Source organism: Oncorhynchus gorbuscha, unplaced genomic scaffold (genome assembly GCF_021184085.1).
Source record: "Oncorhynchus gorbuscha isolate QuinsamMale2020 ecotype Even-year unplaced genomic scaffold, OgorEven_v1.0 Un_scaffold_681, whole genome shotgun sequence".
Taxonomy (NCBI): domain Eukaryota; kingdom Metazoa; phylum Chordata; class Actinopteri; order Salmoniformes; family Salmonidae; genus Oncorhynchus; species Oncorhynchus gorbuscha.
In genome coordinates this window covers 338,365-356,958 of record NW_025745762.1, presented here as the reverse complement: position 1 = coordinate 356,958, position 18,594 = coordinate 338,365, and the positions used below count along the sequence as shown (strand labels likewise).

At 44.1% G+C, this 18,594-nt stretch overlaps 1 protein-coding gene across 1 annotated transcript; it reads left to right on the top strand.

The window, feature by feature from the left end:
- The first annotated feature begins 1,776 nt into the window (after positions 1-1,776).
- tbc1d31 (TBC1 domain family, member 31) lies at positions 1,777-18,309 on the top strand. Its single transcript, XM_046335216.1, has 21 exons — positions 1,777-2,700; positions 2,925-3,071; positions 3,164-3,279; positions 3,490-3,668; positions 3,848-3,999; positions 4,290-4,449; positions 4,638-4,838; positions 4,982-5,143; positions 5,593-5,672; positions 6,611-6,757; positions 7,211-7,344; positions 7,727-7,860; positions 8,072-8,251; positions 9,024-9,256; positions 9,627-9,779; positions 11,808-11,943; positions 12,924-13,016; positions 13,226-13,366; positions 16,251-16,404; positions 17,029-17,184; positions 17,762-18,309. The coding sequence occupies exons 1-21, from the start codon at positions 2,627-2,629 to the stop codon at positions 17,884-17,886; spliced, it is 3,057 nt and encodes a 1,018-aa protein (XP_046191172.1). The 5' UTR covers positions 1,777-2,626; the 3' UTR covers positions 17,887-18,309.
- Positions 18,310-18,594: the final 285 nt, after the last annotated feature.

Here is an 18,594-nt window from a genome sequence, read left to right as displayed (position 1 = left end):
AATGGCTGTGCGAAATTGCTGGATATTGGCGCGAACTGGAACACACTGTTGTACACGTCGATCCAGCGCATCCCACACATGCTCAATGGTTGACATGTCTGGTGAGTATGCAGGCCATGGAAAAACTGGGACATTTTCATCTTCCAGGAATGGTGTACAGATCCTTGTGACATGGGGCCGTGCATTATCCTGATGAAACATGAGGTGATGGCGGCGGAAGAATGGCACGATAATGGGCCTCAGGATCTCGTTATGGCATCTCTGTGCATTCAAATTGCGTTTGAAAAAATGCAATTGTGTTTGTTGTCCGTAGCTTATGCCTGACCATATCATAACCCCACCATGGGGCACTCTGTTCACAACGTTGACATCGGCAAGGGTAGCCTAGGGGCGGCAGGGTAGCCTAGTGGTTAGAGCCTAGTGGTTAGAGCCTAGTGGTTAGAGCCTAGTGTTCAAATCCCCGAGCTGACAAGATATAAATCCTTTCGTTCTGCCCCTGAACAGGCAGTTAACCCACTGTTCCTAGGCCGTCATTGAAAATAATAATTTGTTCTTAACTGACTTGCCTAGTTAAATAAATGTTTAAAAAAAAAAAAAAAATTAAATCCATCTGTCCGGTACAGTTAACCGGGATTCATCCATCGAAGGTAAGCATTTGCCTACTGACTGCAGTCAGGTCAAGACCACAGGAAGTTGGTGGCACCTTAATTGTGGCGAACGGGCTCGTGGTAATGGCTGGAGCGGAATAGGTGGAATGGTATCAAATACATCAAACACATGGTTCCCATTCTATTTGCTCCGTTCCAGACATTATTAGGCGCCATTCTCCCCCCAGCAGCCTCCACTGGACAAGACCCTGGTGAGGACGATGATCACACAGATGAGCTTCCCTGAGACGATTTCTGACAGTTTGGTTGTGCAAACCCACAGTTTCATCAGCTGTCCGAGTGGCTGGTCTCAGACGATCCCGTAGGTGAAGACGGATTTGGAGGTCTTGGGCTGACGTGTTTACACGTGGTCTGCGGTTGTGTGGCCGGTTGGACGTACTGCCAAATTCTCTAAAACGTTGGAGGCGGCTTATGGTAGAGAAATTAACATTAAATTCTCGGGCAACAGCTCTGATGGACATTCCTGCAGTCAGCATGCCAATTGTGGTATTGTGTTGTGTGACAAAACTGCACATTTTAGATGGGCCTTTTATTGTCTCCACCACAGCTGTCAAGTGGATGGATTATCTTGGCAAAGAATAAATGCTCACTAACAGGGATGTAAAATAATTTATGCACAACATTTGAGAGAAATACGTTTTTTTATGCATATGGAACATTTTGTGGATCATTTATTTCAGCTCATGAAACTTGGGCCCAACACTTTACATGTTGCATTGATATTTTTGTTCGTGTAGTTAAAGTAGGGGTTAAGGTAGGTTCTTTTATCAACGCGGGTGTAGTATTTACATATAGTAGCATTGCTTTCAATTGTATTGGGTTGCACAAAAACTTTCCGTGGGAAGCCAGAAGTTAAATACAATTGCATTTGAACCTACTGTGCGTTGGGCAGGACGGTTGATCATTATGGCTTGGGAATTTGAGACAAAATATCTAAAGGATCGTATTATTAAACACACTTACCAAACGCGGGTATGTTGTAGACCCACTTCCTCTCTGCTTACTTAATGTCAAAATAAAAGTCCCCCACAAGTTATTCATTTTTTCTCCACATATGGTGCACGTGCAGGACCTTTATTTTGACATGAGGTCAGCAGAGAGGAAGTGGGTCTACAACAGACCCACGTTTGGAAAGTCTGTTTAATAATATGATCCTTTAAGATATTTTGTCTCAATACAATTGAAAGCAATGCTAGTGTATAAAATTAGAACCGCGTTGCTAAGAGTGCAGGAAAATTAGATAGGTGTCAAATACTGTAGCTAGCTAGATACATTTGATATTGTATTGTATTGTGATAACCTTGAGAAAGTGTCCACCTATCATAATTTTTACATTTACATTTACATTTAAGTCATTTAGCAGACGCTCTTATCCAGAGCGACTTACAAATTGGTGCATTCACCTTTTTTTCTAAACCAAAACTTGGCACGGCATTGGTCCTTGTCCACCTTCATGGCCTATGGCTATGTTATGCACCCCCTTATAATTAGCAGTAATGACTATAGAACAATCACATTTATTAGTTTTTAACAGTGGTTCATCGACACAGAGGGTTTCAAACCTCCAATTTAACCTATTTGATCATAGAGAACTCCAGTAACCACAATTCCTGCTACTGTTTACATCCCATTCGTGACGTCATTCAAGAAGCGACAAGATAACCGCTGACAACTTTCTAACTGAAGACAGATTTATAATTATGGCTTTCACTTGAGTTTTGTTCTCAATAAATACTTTTGCGCGATATTGATTGCTCGATCATATGCGTGTGAATGCTCATCTTGCGATTGGAGACCGACCAGCAATAACGTGTTATTTCAAATTTCGCGCTGTACAGACCGCCAGACGATAGGCTGGTATTCAGGCTAGCTAATCAACAGTGAATTAGTTACCACTGCTAACTCGCTAGCTACCTAGATCCAAACGTATTATATCCCCAATTCTGCTCATTAAAAAAATGCAAACGACCGACATTGGAAACAAGGAGGAGGGAAAAGTATGGCATCGAAAACCAACACCAAGTAATACTGGGTAGGTCGTTTCAAAGGATAACGTTAGCTCATAACTCACTTGTTGAGTCTCCATCACCTTGTGATAGTGAAGCCTGGCTGTTGAGTGTTGTTGATCGGAAACGAGAGGGGAATGTTATTGTCTGTTTCTGCATATCTTGAAGAGAAGCTGTGATTTGCATTCTTGTCTGACAGCTAGACGTGCATCTTGTATGTAGACCATAATAACAGTTTTTGCTTTAACAGTGTCATGGTCACAGTGATTCGCAGTGCAGCTGCCTACCAGTCCAAAACAGTCCGCTTCCTTCATGTCACCTTCGACACTACAGGGGACTCTTTCCTGGCTGGAGATCACCATGGGAATATTTATGTCTTAGACATCACCAGAAACAGGTGCAGTATGTCACACTGTCAACACCACAATATTGCATTGCAATACTCTTACTGGTGCAGGCTGTGCTCATACCTGTTCTGTCTCTTTCCAGGTTTAGACTTGTCCAGAAAACCGGTCAAGCATGCACTGCCTTGGCCTTCAACTTGCGCAGAACAACGGAATTCTTGGTTGCTCTTGCAGACTACTCCATCAAGTGCTTTGACAAAGGTTTGACTCCTTACATTGCTGCTTAATTGTTTTCCAAAAGGTTAGGAACTGATTGAGGAGGGTCAAGTCATCTTCTGTGGTGTATTGGCCTGTATACCCAAACTTCCAGTACGTTGAAAGACCAATGATTCCATCAGATAATGGAGTTTTTGCTGGGTGTTTGCTAATTGGAACCAAAAAGTGATTGATTTCATTGTTTGATTCCGTCAGATACGAAGCAGCTGGTGAGCTGGATGCGGGGTCACGAGGGGGCGGTATCCTCCGTGTCGGTCCATGGCTCTGGCCGCTACGCCATCAGTACATCAGCTGACACGGCTCAGCTCTGGGACCTGGACACCTTCCAGAGGAAGAGGAAACTCAATGTCCGCCAGTCTGTCGGCATACAGAGGGTTAGATCATTCACATTTACACAACTGAATCATTTCATTTTTCAGATTTGACAGTACAATGAATACATAATGGGAAAATTCACACGGTGCCTTTTTTATATTTGACATTTTGTAGAACTCTAAACAATTTATCGGAATTTGTAAAATTCATTTTAAATGGGGGTGTTATTTTTTTCTAGGTGTTCTTTCTTCCTCTGGGGAACACCATCCTCAGCTGTTTCAACGATGACTCCATCTTTGCCTGGGAGAGTGACACGTTGTTCTGCAAATACCAGCTGCCTGTTCCTGATGAGGGACCCAGGATACACTACAAGGCATTTGCTGTCACACGGTGTGTGTGTGTGTGTGTGTGTGTGTGTGTGTGTGTGTGTGTGTGTGTGTGTGTGTGTGTGTGTGTGTGTGTGTGTGTGTGTGTGTGTGTGTGTGTGTGTGTGTGTGTGTGTGTGTGTGTGTGTGTGTGTGTGTGTGTGTGTGTGTGTTTTTGAACGGTTGAATGGAAGTCTAATATACAAAAGTGTGTCTGTCTTTGGGGCTATGACTATTACAGATAAGCCCTGAACAACAAAGCAGATGTTCAGTACCAGTGACGTCCTCCTAAAACCATCTGTGTTCTCTTGACAGTGATGGGAAGATTCTGGCTGCAGGGGGCAGATCCAACCTTCTCCATCTGTGGTGTCTGGACACCAGGCAGCTGCTTAGAGTGGTCCAGATGCCTCCCAAGGTCCGCACTGTCAGACAGCTGGAGTTCCTACCAGACAGCTTCGATGGTGGGGCCAGCCAGGTATGTATTAATTCATTCTATTTATTCATCCTTTAACCAAGGAAGTCACGTTGAGTTTTACATCTCTTTTTCAAGTGAACCCTTGCCAAAAAAAAGCAGCCAATGCTATCTGATACTGAGGTATTTTGGAGAACATGCTTTATTTGTCTCGGTGGAAAATGAGAAAACATGTATTTTTTGTTCTTCAGACTCTTGGGGTGCTGAGTCAGGATGGTGTGATGCGTTTCATCAACATCCAGACCTGCAAGCTGCTCTTCAACATCGGATCCCATGATGACGCCATCACCTCAGCCACCGTCAGTCCCAACGGACGCCATATTGTCACGATAATGGACGACGGCAGCCTAAACATCTACAGTGTTCAGTGTCTGACCCAGGACTACAACAAGGTAGCAATCATCAGTGATCTGACACGTGTCCTTGAATTTGACTGAATGACCCAGGCAGCTTTGTTTCATCTGTGTAGTTTTTAGATTAGCACACATCCGTCATGTTTCTGCCTTCCCCTGAGCCACTCGTCATCCTCTCCTAGCCTCCTCCGTCCCTGGTCAAAGTGGTGTCTGGTGGAGAGTGTTCTGCTCTGACAATGAAGGTGAAGTCAGAAGGGGTCCAGCGGCCGGCCAAAAACCCTGGTCGACGGGTCAAGACCAAAGTCCTGAGGCCTCCAGCTGTCCCCATGACAGAGGATAAAGAGGTACAGATGTAGGATATTCATTGGATCACTCTTTTGTTGCACAACAGGAAATTAAAACTTGTATTCAAGGTTTTAAAAGGCTTCTGAAGTTTGTAATTTCCCCTTGAATATTTGCGATTTTGACCCCTACAAAAAAGAATCCTTTAATTATAATCAATATTATAATTCACATTTCCTGTTGCTCCAAGATTATTTTCCCTCTGCAGCAAACTGCTTCGAATTAAGAGCCTACACCTGTAGAGCATGCAAAAACACATGGCAGACAGAAGCATAGGTACTTGTGGTATAATCTCATAGTGACCGTATAATAGCATGACCTTATTTACTTCTCTGGTCTGGAGCCAAGCTGTCTGATGATTTTACCATTGGTTTTCCTCATCCCACATTTTGAATGATGTTGTTTTGAATCAAGTGAGGCATTCAACTGATTTGTGGCTTTTCTTTTTCAGAATGAACTGCCTGACGGTCTAAACAAGAAGAGACTTGTGACGTTACTGAAGGCATTTGGAGAATATCCAGCTAAATACAGGTAACTAACTACAAATCAGGAATCAGGGGCCAAGGTGTCACAGTTTTAACGAGGGGCAGCAACATACAAATGTGCTCCTTATACACTACAGTAAACGGTGCTCCTTTAGACACTATGGTAAACAGTGCTCCTTTAGACACTACAGTAAACGGTGCTCCTTTAACTCTACAGTAAACGGTGCTCCTTTAGACACTACAGTAAACGGTACAGTAAACGGTGCTCCTTTACACTACAGTAAACGGTGCTCCTTTAGACACTACAGTAAACGGTGCTCCTTTAGACACTACAGTAAACGGTGCTCCTTTAGACACTACAGTAAACGGTGCTCCTTTAGGCACTACAGTAAACGGTGCTCCTTTAGGCACTACAGTAAACGGTGCTCCTTTAGACACTACAGTAAACGGTGCTCCTTATACACTACAGTAAACGGTGCTCCTTTAGACACTACAGTAAACGGTGCTCCTTATACACTACAGTAAACGGTGCTCCTTTAGACACTACAGTAAACGGTGCTCCTTTAGACACTACAGTAAACGGTGCTCCTTTAGACACTACAGTAAACGGTGCTCCTTTAGACACTACAGTAAACGGTGCTCCTTTAGACACTACAGTAAACGGTGCTCCTTTAGACACTCCAGTGCAGTAGACACTACAGTAAACGGTGCTCCTTTAGACACTACAGTAAACGGTGCTCCTTATACACTACAGTAAACGGTGCTCCTTTAGACACTACAGTAAACGGTGCTCCTGTAGACACTACAGTAAACGGTGCTCCTGTAGACACTACAGTAAACGGTGCTCCTGTAGACACTACAGTAAACGGTGCTCCTGTAGACACTACAGTAAACGGTGCTCCTGTAGACACTACAGTAAACGGTGCTCCTTTAGGCACTACAGTAAACGGGTTCCATTATGATGATCATGCGTTTATTTGTCAGGATGTTTGTGTGGAGGTCCCTCCTGCGTCTACCAGAGAACCACGCAGCTTTCAGCAGTCTGACCGATAAAGGCCTGCACTCTGCCTACCTCAGCATCCAGGAGCGATACCCCATCAAGAGCCACAAACTGCAGCGGGGACTTCAACGGTATACTTACCTGGCTGGCACTATGGGCCTGCTGTCATGTTGGCCTGGGCACCTTCAGATCCTATGGAATTATTCATAGTAGGAGCTAATGGTTCTTCCATTTTTATCAAAACGTCCTTGATGATTCATTATTGTGATGGGTGTATCTGACAGTGCTGTCATTTCCATGAATCATGATGGGTATATCTGACTGCTGTCATTTCCATGAATCATGATGGGTATATCTGACTGCTGTCATTTCCATGAATCATGATGGGTATATCTGACTGCTGTCATTTCCATGAATCATGATGGGTATATCTGACTGCTGTCATTTCCATGAATCATGATGGGTATATCTGACTGCTGTCATTTCCATGAATCATGATGGGTATATCTGACTGCTGTCATTTCCATGAATCGTGATGAGTATATCTGACAGTGCTGTCATTTCCATCTCTTGTCTGCCTACAGAGTGTTGTCTGCACTAGCCCACTGGGCGGCCATCTTTGGAGAGACAGACTACCTCCCTCTGATGGCGTTTCCCTTCGTCAAGCTCTTCCAGAATAACCCACTGCTCTGTTTTGAAGTGGTCGCCACCACTATAGGTACTGTACACACTATACACAATACACATTGTACACACAGTACACACTGTACACACTGTACACACAGTACACACTGTACACACAGTATACACAATACACACTGTACACACAATACACACAGTACACACAGTCTACACAATACACACTGTACACACAGTATACACACTGTACACACAGTATACACAATACACACAGTATACACTGTACACACAGTATATACAATGCACACAGTATACACAGTACACACTGTACACACAGTATACACAGTACACACAGTATACACAGTATATTTGTCACTTTTTCAGTTTGCTTTTTCGTGTACCTTGTTTATGTAACTTTGGTTGTAAAATAGGGTATTGACAGTTTTGTTTGTCCTTTGCAGTGAACTGGTGCCAGCACTGGTTTGAATACTTCCCCAACCCCCCTCTCAACGTACTGAGCATGGCAGAGAATGTTCTGGCTCACCATGACAAGGAACTGCTGCAGCACCTCATCGACTGTGGAGTCACCTCTCAGGTGAGACGACCAGGAGATCTCTTTTTAAACTCTCCTTACAACTGTATTATAATGACACTAGTATTGTATGGTTGTTATTTTATCTGCTCCCACAAACAAGCGTTCAGTGATACATTTCCACTCGCTGTTAGACTCTGTTCTCTGAAGTGCTGACCAGAGAAAAGTGGCTGAAACTCTTCAATAACCTCTATCTCCCCTCTCTCTCCTCCAGCTGTATGTGTGGCCCCTGTTAGAGACTCTGTTCTCTGAGGTGCTGACCAGAGATGAGTGGCTCAAACTGTTTGACAACGTCTTCTCTAACCATCCTGCCTTCTTATTGGTATCTGTGGTCTCATATGTCACCTGCTGCCGTGCCCCACTACTGCTCTGCAGCCACAAAGAGGACTTTGAGGTAAGAGGTTTTATGTAAACCATGAGAAGGTTTGAGGTAAGAGGTTTTATATTTACCATGGGAATGTTTACGGTAAGAGGTTTTATGTAAACCATGGGAAGGTTTGAGGTAAGAGGTTTTATGTAAACCATGGGAAGGTTTACGGTAAGAGGTTTTATGTAAACCATGGGAAGGTTTACGGTAAGAGGTTTTATATAAACCATGGGAAGGTTTACGGTAAGATGTTGTATATAAACCATGGGAAGGTTTACAGTAAGATGTTGTATATAAACCATGGGAAGGTTTACGGTAAGATGTTGTATATAAACCACGGGAAGGTTTACGGTAAGATTATGTAAACCATGGGAAGGGACACTTTCATTGGTTAGGCCCTTTATATGACTTCATGTTATGACTATATGCCACTATATATGTTGTCATGACTACTGCGATAGTCTCCGAATTGTATATTAAGGATGAATATTGAAGAACAGAGCATTATTTGCATCATTTTAACATGGTTACTCTAATCTAATGTATTAGTTGTTCACAGCAAAGCTGCATTTTTATAAATAAAAAAATATCGCAAGCATAGATTGGTAACTTTTATTTTCTCCAAATTTGGCACAAACAAACTACAGGACTGACTTGATCGTAACTATTACCCAGGTGTCCTTTCTGCCATCCTATGAACCCCGCTCATTGCTGCTTGCAGCTACAGTATATGTACCTTCTTCTTTATGAAGGGAAAATGCACCCATGATTCTCTCCCTGCTCTCTCTTTCCCTCCCAGTATTTCTTCCACCACCGTAACAACCTGGATGTCAGCTCCGTGATAAAGGAGACCTACAGGCTGATGGAGAGCACCCCAGCAGACATCCACCCCAGGAACATGCTGAATGACTTTCAGCCTCTGACCAGGGGACAGTACCCTGTCTTCAACAAGTACCCCACCTACATAGTGGAGTACCAGTCTCAGGAGAGAGAGAGGATACGCCAACAGGAAGTGGACTACCTCAGAGAGAGGTCAGATTATACCATTGGCATCTTATCCTTTCTGTGGCATTCTAGAACACTGGCAAAGACGATAAGGTTCACACAAAGTCAAACTCTTAATATCTTATCTATAATATAAATAATAATAGATGCCATTTAGCTTTTATCCAAAGCGACTTATAGTCATGTGTGCATACATTCTACGTATGGGTGGTCCCGGGGATTGAACCCACTACCCTGGCGTTACAAGCGCCATGCTCTACCAACTGAGCTACAGAAGGACCTCTCTGTTTTTCTTGCAGTAGCAAGGGGGAAAAGCGTGACACGGACGTTTCGGTCAAAGCCTTCTTCAGTATTTGTGTCAAAGAACAGTGTCAGATATGTGTGCGTGTCTCTCCAGGCAGGCGGTGCAGGAGCTGCGTGCGAAGGCTGTTCAGAGGCAGGCTGAGGACGAGGCCTGGTACACCCAGCAGGAGATACTGCAGCAGGCTGAGGAGAAACGCAGGGACATCCTACAGCAGGAGGAGAGCAAGCTGGCTGAACAGAGAAACAGGTCAGAGAACAGACAGACAGTCATCTATGTCTGCCAATTTATTACTACATCAATCATTCAGGTAGCCTAGTGGTTAGAGTGTAGGGACGGCAGGTAGCCTAGTGGTTAGAGTGTAGGGCCAGTAACCGAAAGGTTGCTGGATCGAATCCCATGAGCAAGGCAGTTAACCCACTGTTCCCAGGGTGCCGAAGACGTGGATGTTAATTTAAGGCAGCCCCCTGCACCTTTCTGATTGAGAGGTTAGGTTAAATGCGGAATACACATTTCAGTTGAATACATTCAGTTGTACAATTTGACTAGCCCCCCCCTCAGCCAGAACTGTGTCTGCATCATGTAGGAGGAGTACATTCTGAGGTAATGTGACACTCCCATGTCATAGTTATTGATCCTCATAAATGACTTGGTACAGGCCCATCAAATGTGATGTCACTAATTAAGCTGAAATAGACTTGAGTTCCCTGTTTTCATCTGACAGTCTGTAATGTGTCTCCAGGTTAGTCTGACAGTCTGTGTCCCCAGGTTAGTCTGACAGTCTAATGTATCCCCAGGTTAGTCTCTCTGACAGTCTGTAATGTATCCCCAGGTTAGTCTGACAGTCTGTAATGTGTCCCCAGGTTAGTCTGACAGTCTGTAATGTGTCCCCAGGTTAGTCTGACAGTCTGTAATGTGTCCCCAGGTTAGTCTCTCTGACAGTCTGTAATGTGTCCCCAGGTTAGTCTCCCTGACAGTCTGTAATGTGTCCCCAGGTTAGTCTCTCTGACAGTCTGTAAATGTATCTCCAGGTTAGTCTCTCTGACAGTCTGTAATGTGTCCCCAGGTTAGTCTCTCTGACAGTCTGTAATGTGTCCCCAGGTTAGTCTCCCTGACAGTCTGTGTCCCCAGGTTAGTCTCTGACAGTCTGTAATGCTTCCCCAGGTTAGTCTCTCTGACAGTCTGTAATGCTTCCCCAGGTTAGTCTCTCTGACAGTCTGTAATGTGTCCCCAGGTTAGTCTTTGTGACAGTCTGTAATGTGTCCCCAGGTTAGTCTGGCAGTCTGTAATGCTTCCCCAGGTTAGTCTCTCTGACAGTCTGTAATGTGTCCCCAGGTTAGTCTCCCTGACAGTCTGTAATGTGTCTCCAGGTTAGTCTCTCTGACAGTCTGTAATGTGTCTCCAGGTTAGTCTCTCTGACAGTCTGTAATGTGTCTCCAGGTTAGTCTCTCTGACAGTCTGTAATGTGTCTCCAGGTTAGTCTCTCTGACAGTCTGTAATGTGTCTCCAGGTTAGTCTCTCTGACAGTCTGTAATGTGTCCCCAGGTTAGTCTCTCTGACAGTCTGTCTCCAGGTTAGTCTCTCTGACAGTCTGTAATGTGTCTCCAGGTTAGTCTCTCTGACAATCTGTAATGCGTCTCCAGGTTAGTCTCTCTGACAGTCTGTAATGTGTCTCCAGGTTAGTCAGCTCATGACAGTCTGTTGAAGGTGAAGGAGCTCCAGTTCTCCAGGTTAGTCTCTCTGACAGTCTGTAATGTGTCCCCAGGTTAGTCTCTCTGACAGTCTGTAATCCCTGTAAATGTTGAAAGAAGGTTAGTCTCTCTGATCAGTCTGTAATGTGATCCCCTGACAGTCTGTAATCAGTGTTAGTCTCTCTGACAGTCTGTAATGTGTCTCCAGGTTAGTCTCTCTGACAGTCTGTAATGCATCTCCAGGTTAGTCTCTCTGACAGTCTGTAATGCGTCTCCAGGTTAGTCTCTCTGACAGTCTGTAATGCATCTCCAGGTTAGTCTCTCTGACAGTCTGTAATGTGTCCCCAGGTAGGTTAGTCTATCTGACAGTCTGATAATGTGTCTATTCCCTGTCCTCTCTGAGAGTCTGTAATGTGTCCCCAGGTTATTCTGACAGTCTGTAATGTGTCCCCAGGTTATTCTCTCTGACAGTCTGTAATGTGTCTCCAGGTTAGTCTCTCTGACAGTCTAATGTGTCTCCAGGTTAGTCTCTCTGACAGTCTAATGTGTCCCCAGGTTAGTCTGACAGTCTGTAATGTGTCTCCAGGTTAACAGCCATGAAGCGTGAGTTGAAGGTGAAGGAGCTCCAGCTTATGGATGCTGCCAGGAGACGCTTCCTGCAACAGCAGCAGGACCAGAGACTGACTGAACTACACAGACTGGACGAGCAGATACACAGGAAGGTCTGTTTTCACTTCAGTCACCTCCCTGTATTTAATATTGAAAGAAGAGATTCATTCTTTCAACCATCCTTTTATTTTGTGTGTAATGTGATGGGGTGTCTATATATCCTCTACTGTATATAATGGGGTGTCTATATGTCCTCTACTGTAGATAATGGGGTGTCTATATGTCCTCTACTGTAGATAATGGGGTGTCTATATGTCCTCTACTGTAGATAATGGGGTGTCTATATGTCCTCTACTGTAGATAATGGGGTGTCTATATGTCCTCTACTGTAGATAATGGGGTGTCTATATATCCTCTACTGTATATAATGGGGTGTCTATATGTCCTCTACTGTATATAATGGGGTGTCTATGTCCTCTACTGTAGATAATGGGGTGTCTATATATCCTCTACTGTATATAATGGGGTGTCTATATGTCCTCTACTGTATATAATGGGGTGTCTATATGTCCTCTACTGTATATAATGGGGTGTCTATATGTCCTCTACTGTATATAATGGGGTGTCTATATGTCCTCTACTGTAGATAATGGGGTGTCTATATATCCTCTACTGTATATAATGGGGTGTCTATATATCCTCTACTGTATATAATGGGGTGTCTATATGTCCTCTACTGTATATAATGGGGTGTCTATATGTCCTCTACTGTATATAATGGGGTGTCTATATGTCCTCTACTGTAGATAATGGGGTGTCTATATATCCTCTACTGTATATAATGGGGTGTCTATATGTCCTCTACTGTAGATAATGGGGTGTCTATATATCCTCTACTGTATATAATGGGGTGTCTATATGTCCTCTACTGTAGATAATGGGGTGTCTATATGTCCTCTACTGTAGATAATGGGGTGTCTATATATCCTCTACTGTAGATAATGGGGTGTCTATATATCCTCTACTGTATATAATGGGGTGTCTATATATCCTCTACTGTATATAATGAGGTGTCTATATGTCCTCTACTCAGATGAACACCAGAGACCAGGAGACGGCAGCAGCAGTACAGGATATACAAGTCAGACAGATGGAGCTGGAAGCACAGAGACGGCTGTTTGAACAGGTCAGTGACTGTCCTCATCACAACAACAATGTGCAGAGACCTGCCCCTGAGACAAACACCATCTCGTCATTCACATTCTATTCCGTGCAGCATAAAGTTAAGACACCACACGTCATTTAACATTGGCCATTTTAACTCTGTCCAGCTACAATATGGCTTGGTCTTCATTCACCAGACCGTGATGTCACCGTGTAATCCTTGTGATGTAGCAACTGGCCAAGGAGCAGGTGCGTGTGACTCAGGAGGTCAGAGCAGAGGTGGATACCAGGAGACACAGGTCAGAGGTCGAGGAGACCACCTTCCAACACCTCCTTAACAACGACACTGACGTCAGCCTGGGAACCAAGAAGGTGAGCATTCATCTACTGTATACTTCCAGAGACTGAAATATAGGGGGTTATTAAACAATGACTGGAGAGAGAGACTGACCTCCTCCCATCTCAGGTTCTAGACTGAAATATAGGGGGTTATTAAACAATGACTGGAGAGAGAGACTGACCTCCTCCCTGTCTCAGGTTCTAGACTGAAATATAGGGGGTTATTAAACAATGACTGGAGAGAGAGACTGACCTCCTCCCTGTCTCAGGTTCTAGACTGAAATATAGGGGGTTATTAAACAATGACTGGAGAGAGAGACTGACCTCCCCATCTCAGGTTCTAGACTGAAATATAGGGGGTTATTAAACAATGACTGGAGAGAGAGACTGACCTCCCCATCTCAGGTTCTAGACTGAAATATAGGGGGTTATTAAACAATGACTGGAGAGAGAGACTGACCTCCCCATCTCAGGTTCTAGACTGAAATATAGGGGGTTATTAAACAATGACTGGAGAGAGAGACTGACCTCCCCATCTCAGGTTCTAGACTGAAATATAGGGGGTTATTAAACAATGACTGGAGAGAGAGACTGACCTCCTCCCTGTCTCAGGTTCTAGACTGAAATATAGGGGGTTATTAAACAATGACTGGAGAGAGAGACTGACCTCCCCCAGTCTCAGGTTCTAGACTGAAATATAGGGGGTTATTAAACAATGACTGGAGAGAGAGACTGACCTCCCCCATCTCAGGTTCTAGACTGAAATATAGGGGGTTATTAAACAATGACTGGAGAGAGAGACTGACCTCCCCATCTCAGGTTCTAGACTGAAATATAGGGGGTTATTAAACAATGACTGGAGAGAGAGACTGACCTCCTCCCAGTCTCAGGTTCTAGACTGAAATATAGGGGGTTATTAAACAATGACTGGAGAGAGAGACTGACCTCCCCATCTCAGGTTCTAGACTGAAATATAGGGGGTTATTAAACAATGACTGGAGAGAGAGACTGACCTCCCCATCTCAGGTTCTAGACTGAAATATAGGGGGTTATTAAACAATGACTGGAGAGAGAGACTGACCTCCCCCTCTCAGGTTCTAGACTGAAATATAGGGGTTATTAAACAATGACTGGAGAGAGAGACTGACCTCCCAGTCTCAGGTTCTAGACTGAAATATAGGGGGTTATTAAACAATGACTGGAGAGAGAGACTGACCTCCCCATCTCAGGTTCTAGACTGAAATATAGGGGGTTATTAAACAATGACTGGAGAGAGAGACTGACCTCCCCATCTCAGGTTCTAGACTGAAATATAGGGGGTTATTAAACAATGACTGGAGAGAGAGACTGACCTCCCCATCTCAGGTTCTAGACTGAAATATAGGGGGTTATTAAACAATGACTGGAGAGAGAGACTGACCTCCCCATCTCAGGTTCTAGACTGAAATATAGGGGGTTATTAAACAATGACTGGAGAGAGAGACTGACCTCCCCATCTCAGGTTCTAGACTGAAATATAGGGGGTTATTAAACAATGACTGGAGAGAGAGACTGACCTCCCCATCTCAGGTTCTAGACTGAAATATAGGGGGTTATTAAACAATGACTGGAGAGAGAGACTGACCTCCCCATCTCAGGTTCTAGACTGAAATATAGGGGGTTATTAAACAATGACTGGAGAGAGAGACTGACCTCCTCCCCATCTCAGGTTCTAGACTGAAATATAGGGGGTTATTAAACAATGACTGGAGAGACTGACCCCCTCCCTGTCTCAGGTTCTAGACTGAAATGTTTATTGAACAATGACTGGGAGACTGGATACCTCCCCAGTGGTTCTAGGCTGAGGGATGATGAGGGGTTATCTAGACCAGGAGGATGCAGCCCGGGACAGACACTACAACCATCTGGCTGGACTACACAGAGAGACCCTCACCAAGGAGCAGCAGCTAGTTAACATCATGGAGGACGTAGAGGGACAGAGGGTAGGAGAGATGATGTAGAGAGGGTATATAAAGTAGGTCATGAGGACGTAGAGGGACAGAGGGTAGGAGGAGAGATGATGATGTAGAGGGTATTTCCAGTAGGTCATGAGGACGTAGAGGGACAGAGGAGAGATGATGATGTAGAAGAGGGTATATACAGTAGGTCATGAGGATGTAGAGGGACAGAGGGTAGGAGGAGAGATGATGATGTAGAGGGTATTTACAGTAGGTCATGAGGACGTAGAGGGACAGAGGGTAGGAGGAGAGATGATGATGTAGAGGGTATATACAGTAGGTCATGAGGACGTAGAGGGACAGAGGGTAGGAGGAGAGATGATGATGTAGAGGGTATTTCCAGTAGGTCATGAGGACATAGAGGGACAGAGGGTAGGAGGAGAGATGATGATGTAGAAGAGGGTATATACAGTAGGTCATGAGGATGTAGAGGGACAGAGGGTAGGAGGAGAGATGATGATGTAGAGGGTATTTACAGTAGGTCATGAGGACGTAGAGGGACAGAGGGTAGGAGGAGAGATGATGATGTAGAAGAGGGTATATACAGTAGGTCATGAGGACGTAGAGGGACAGAGGGTAGGAGGAGAGATGATGATGTAGAGGGTATTTACAGTAGGTCATGAGGACGTAGAGGGACAGAGGGTAGGAGGAGAGATGATGATGTAGAAGAGGGTATATACAGTAGGTCATGAGGACGTAGAGGGACAGAGGGTAGGAGGAGAGATGATGTAGAGGGTATATGCAGTAGGTCATGAGGGACAGAGGGTAGGTGATGTAGAGAGTATATACAGTAGGTCATGGAGGGTCCTGTTAGTTACTGTACCTGTTGATCAACTGGAGAATTGATTTATGGTGGGAGGAGGGTGTGTGTTCAGTGGTAGGAGGGGGTGTGCAGTGTGTTCAGCCATTGTGCGTTTCAGTGGGAGGAGGTGGTGTCTCAGAAGGCCCAGCTAGAGGAGCAGAGGCAGGCTGCAGCCACAGCCGAGGCCAACAGGAGAGTCTTCCTCAGCCAGGAGGAAGAGGAGAACGAGCAGCACAGAGACAACCTCCGCAGGAGCCAGGACCACTCACTCAGTGAGCCCAGTCCCATAGAAATATGTTGTGGAGAGAAAAGGCAGTCAGGTCCTCTATACATTATATATTTATCTGCAGTATGCTGAGCATTCTACCCCACCACCCACACTACTACATTACACTACTACATTATTAGTCCTGTCACCTAAGGTTTCAGTGTTCCTCTAAGCTAATAGTTGATGTTGAAGGTTTCAGTGTTCCTCTAAGCTAATAGTTGATGTTGAAGGTTTCAGTGTTCCTCTAAGCTAATAGTTGATGTTGAAGGTTTCAGTGTTCCTCTAAGCTAATAGTTGATGTTGAAGGTTTCAGTGTTCCTCTAAGCTAATAGTTAATGTTGAAGGTTTCAGTGTTCCTCTAAGCTAATAGTTGATGTTGAAGGTTAGTGTTCCTCTAAGCTAATAGTTGAAGGTTAGTGTTCCTCTAAACTAATAGTTGATGTTGAAGGTTTCAGTGTTCCTCTAAGCTAATAGTTGATGTTGAAGGTTTCAGTGTTCCTCTAAGCTAATAGTTGATGTTGAAGGTTTCAGTGTTCCTCTAAGCTAACAGTTGATGTTGAAGGTTAGTGTTCCTCCAACGACTGGCAGTGTATGGGGTGTTGGTGACTAATACAGTATGTTTTGGCAGGTAAACAGTGGGAGATGAGAGCCAGGTCTCCGTGCTCCACTAGTGGCCTGCTTCACAATCCTGTTGCTTCTCCTGGTCCTCATCAGTCTCAACAACGTCACAGTCCCAACAACATCTGTCTAAACAACCAGTCCACCTCAGACGACTCCACTTGCTGTGAGTGTTTATGACTGTCTGCCCCACTATTTATGTCACCTTTATTTAACCAGGTAGACCAGTTGAGAACAGGTTCTTATTTACAACTGCGACCTGGACAAGATGAAGCAAAGCAGTGCGACACAAAACAGAGTTACACCTGGAATAAACACATGTACAGTCAATACCAATAGAAACACAGTTACACCTGGAATAAGCACATGTACAGTCAATACCAATAGAAACACAGTTACACCTGGAATAAACACATGTACAGTCAATACCAATAGAAACACAGAGTTACACCTGGAATAAACACATGTACAGTCAATACCAATAGAAACTCAGTTACACCTGGAATAAACACATGTACAGTCAATACCAATAGAAACACAGTTACACCTGGAATAAACACATGTACAGTCAATACCAATAGAAACAAATCTACATTCACTGTTTCTACAGGTCTGTAGTCCAGAAGAAAATATGAACAGAATTCTCATCTACCAAGACATTATTCAGTGTTCCCACTAATGTTGCTGAGTGTACATCCATACAGTAAGTCCCTGAAGAGTCCTGTGGTGTGTTGTTTTCTCAGTCTCTCTGGACCGGGGTCGAGGGGAGCTGGACTGCAGAGAGAGGGAGTTGATGCAGAACATCAGAGAGCTGCGGCAGAAAATGGCGGCCCGCGCCAAAAACTCCAACTCTACCGTCTCCCAGTAACCACGACGACACACAAACACACCTGCTGTGCCTTTTTGTTTTGCATATCTCGACTTGAAAAGGAAACTGAAATGGTTTGTGGTTTTCTGCTCGTTTGTCCGTTTGAAAGAAGATGCTGATATTATTTGCCTTAACAAACAGCTGTCCTCTAACTACAACCCTGGTGTTGACTAGTTAAAGAGGGATTCAATGAAACCATTCCATGGTCTTAATGAGATTTGTAGCACAATCCTCTCCTGTGTATATTTTGTTATTTAAGTTGTTTTTAAGTATTGTTGTATCAACTCTGAGTCATTATCTCTGCCTTGTTGACTAGTTTCAGTCTTTGACAGACTATACTCACCAGTCGTGCTCTGGTCTGATGGTGACTAACCTCAGCATAGATATTCAGGTCATTCACCTTTTAATAAAGCCTCAGCAAATCACATTGTATTTGTCAGATTCTTGGTAAACAACAGGTGTAGACTAACAGTGAAATGCTTGGTAAACAACAGCTAACAGTGAAGTGCTTGGTAAACAACAGGTGTAGACTAACAGTGAAGTGCTTGGTAAACAACAGGTGTAGACTAACAGTGAAGTGCTTGGTAAACAACAGGTGTAGACTAACAGTGAAGTGCTTGGTAAACAACAGGTGTAGACTAACAGTGAAGTGCTTGGTAAACAACAGGTGTAGACTAACAGTGAAGTGCTTGGTAAACAACAGGTGTA

Coding starts and splice junctions, on each gene's coding strand:
- tbc1d31 (XM_046335216.1), top strand. CDS start 2,627: ATGCAAACGACCGACATTGGAAACAAGGAGGAGGGAAAAGTATGGCAT. Junction 7,861..8,071: donor ACTGTGGAGTCACCTCTCAG/GTGAGACGACCA, acceptor TCTCTCCTCCAG/CTGTATGTGTGGCCCCTGTT. Junction 9,780..11,807: donor CTGGCTGAACAGAGAAACAG/GTCAGAGAACAG, acceptor ATGTGTCTCCAG/GTTAACAGCCATGAAGCGTG.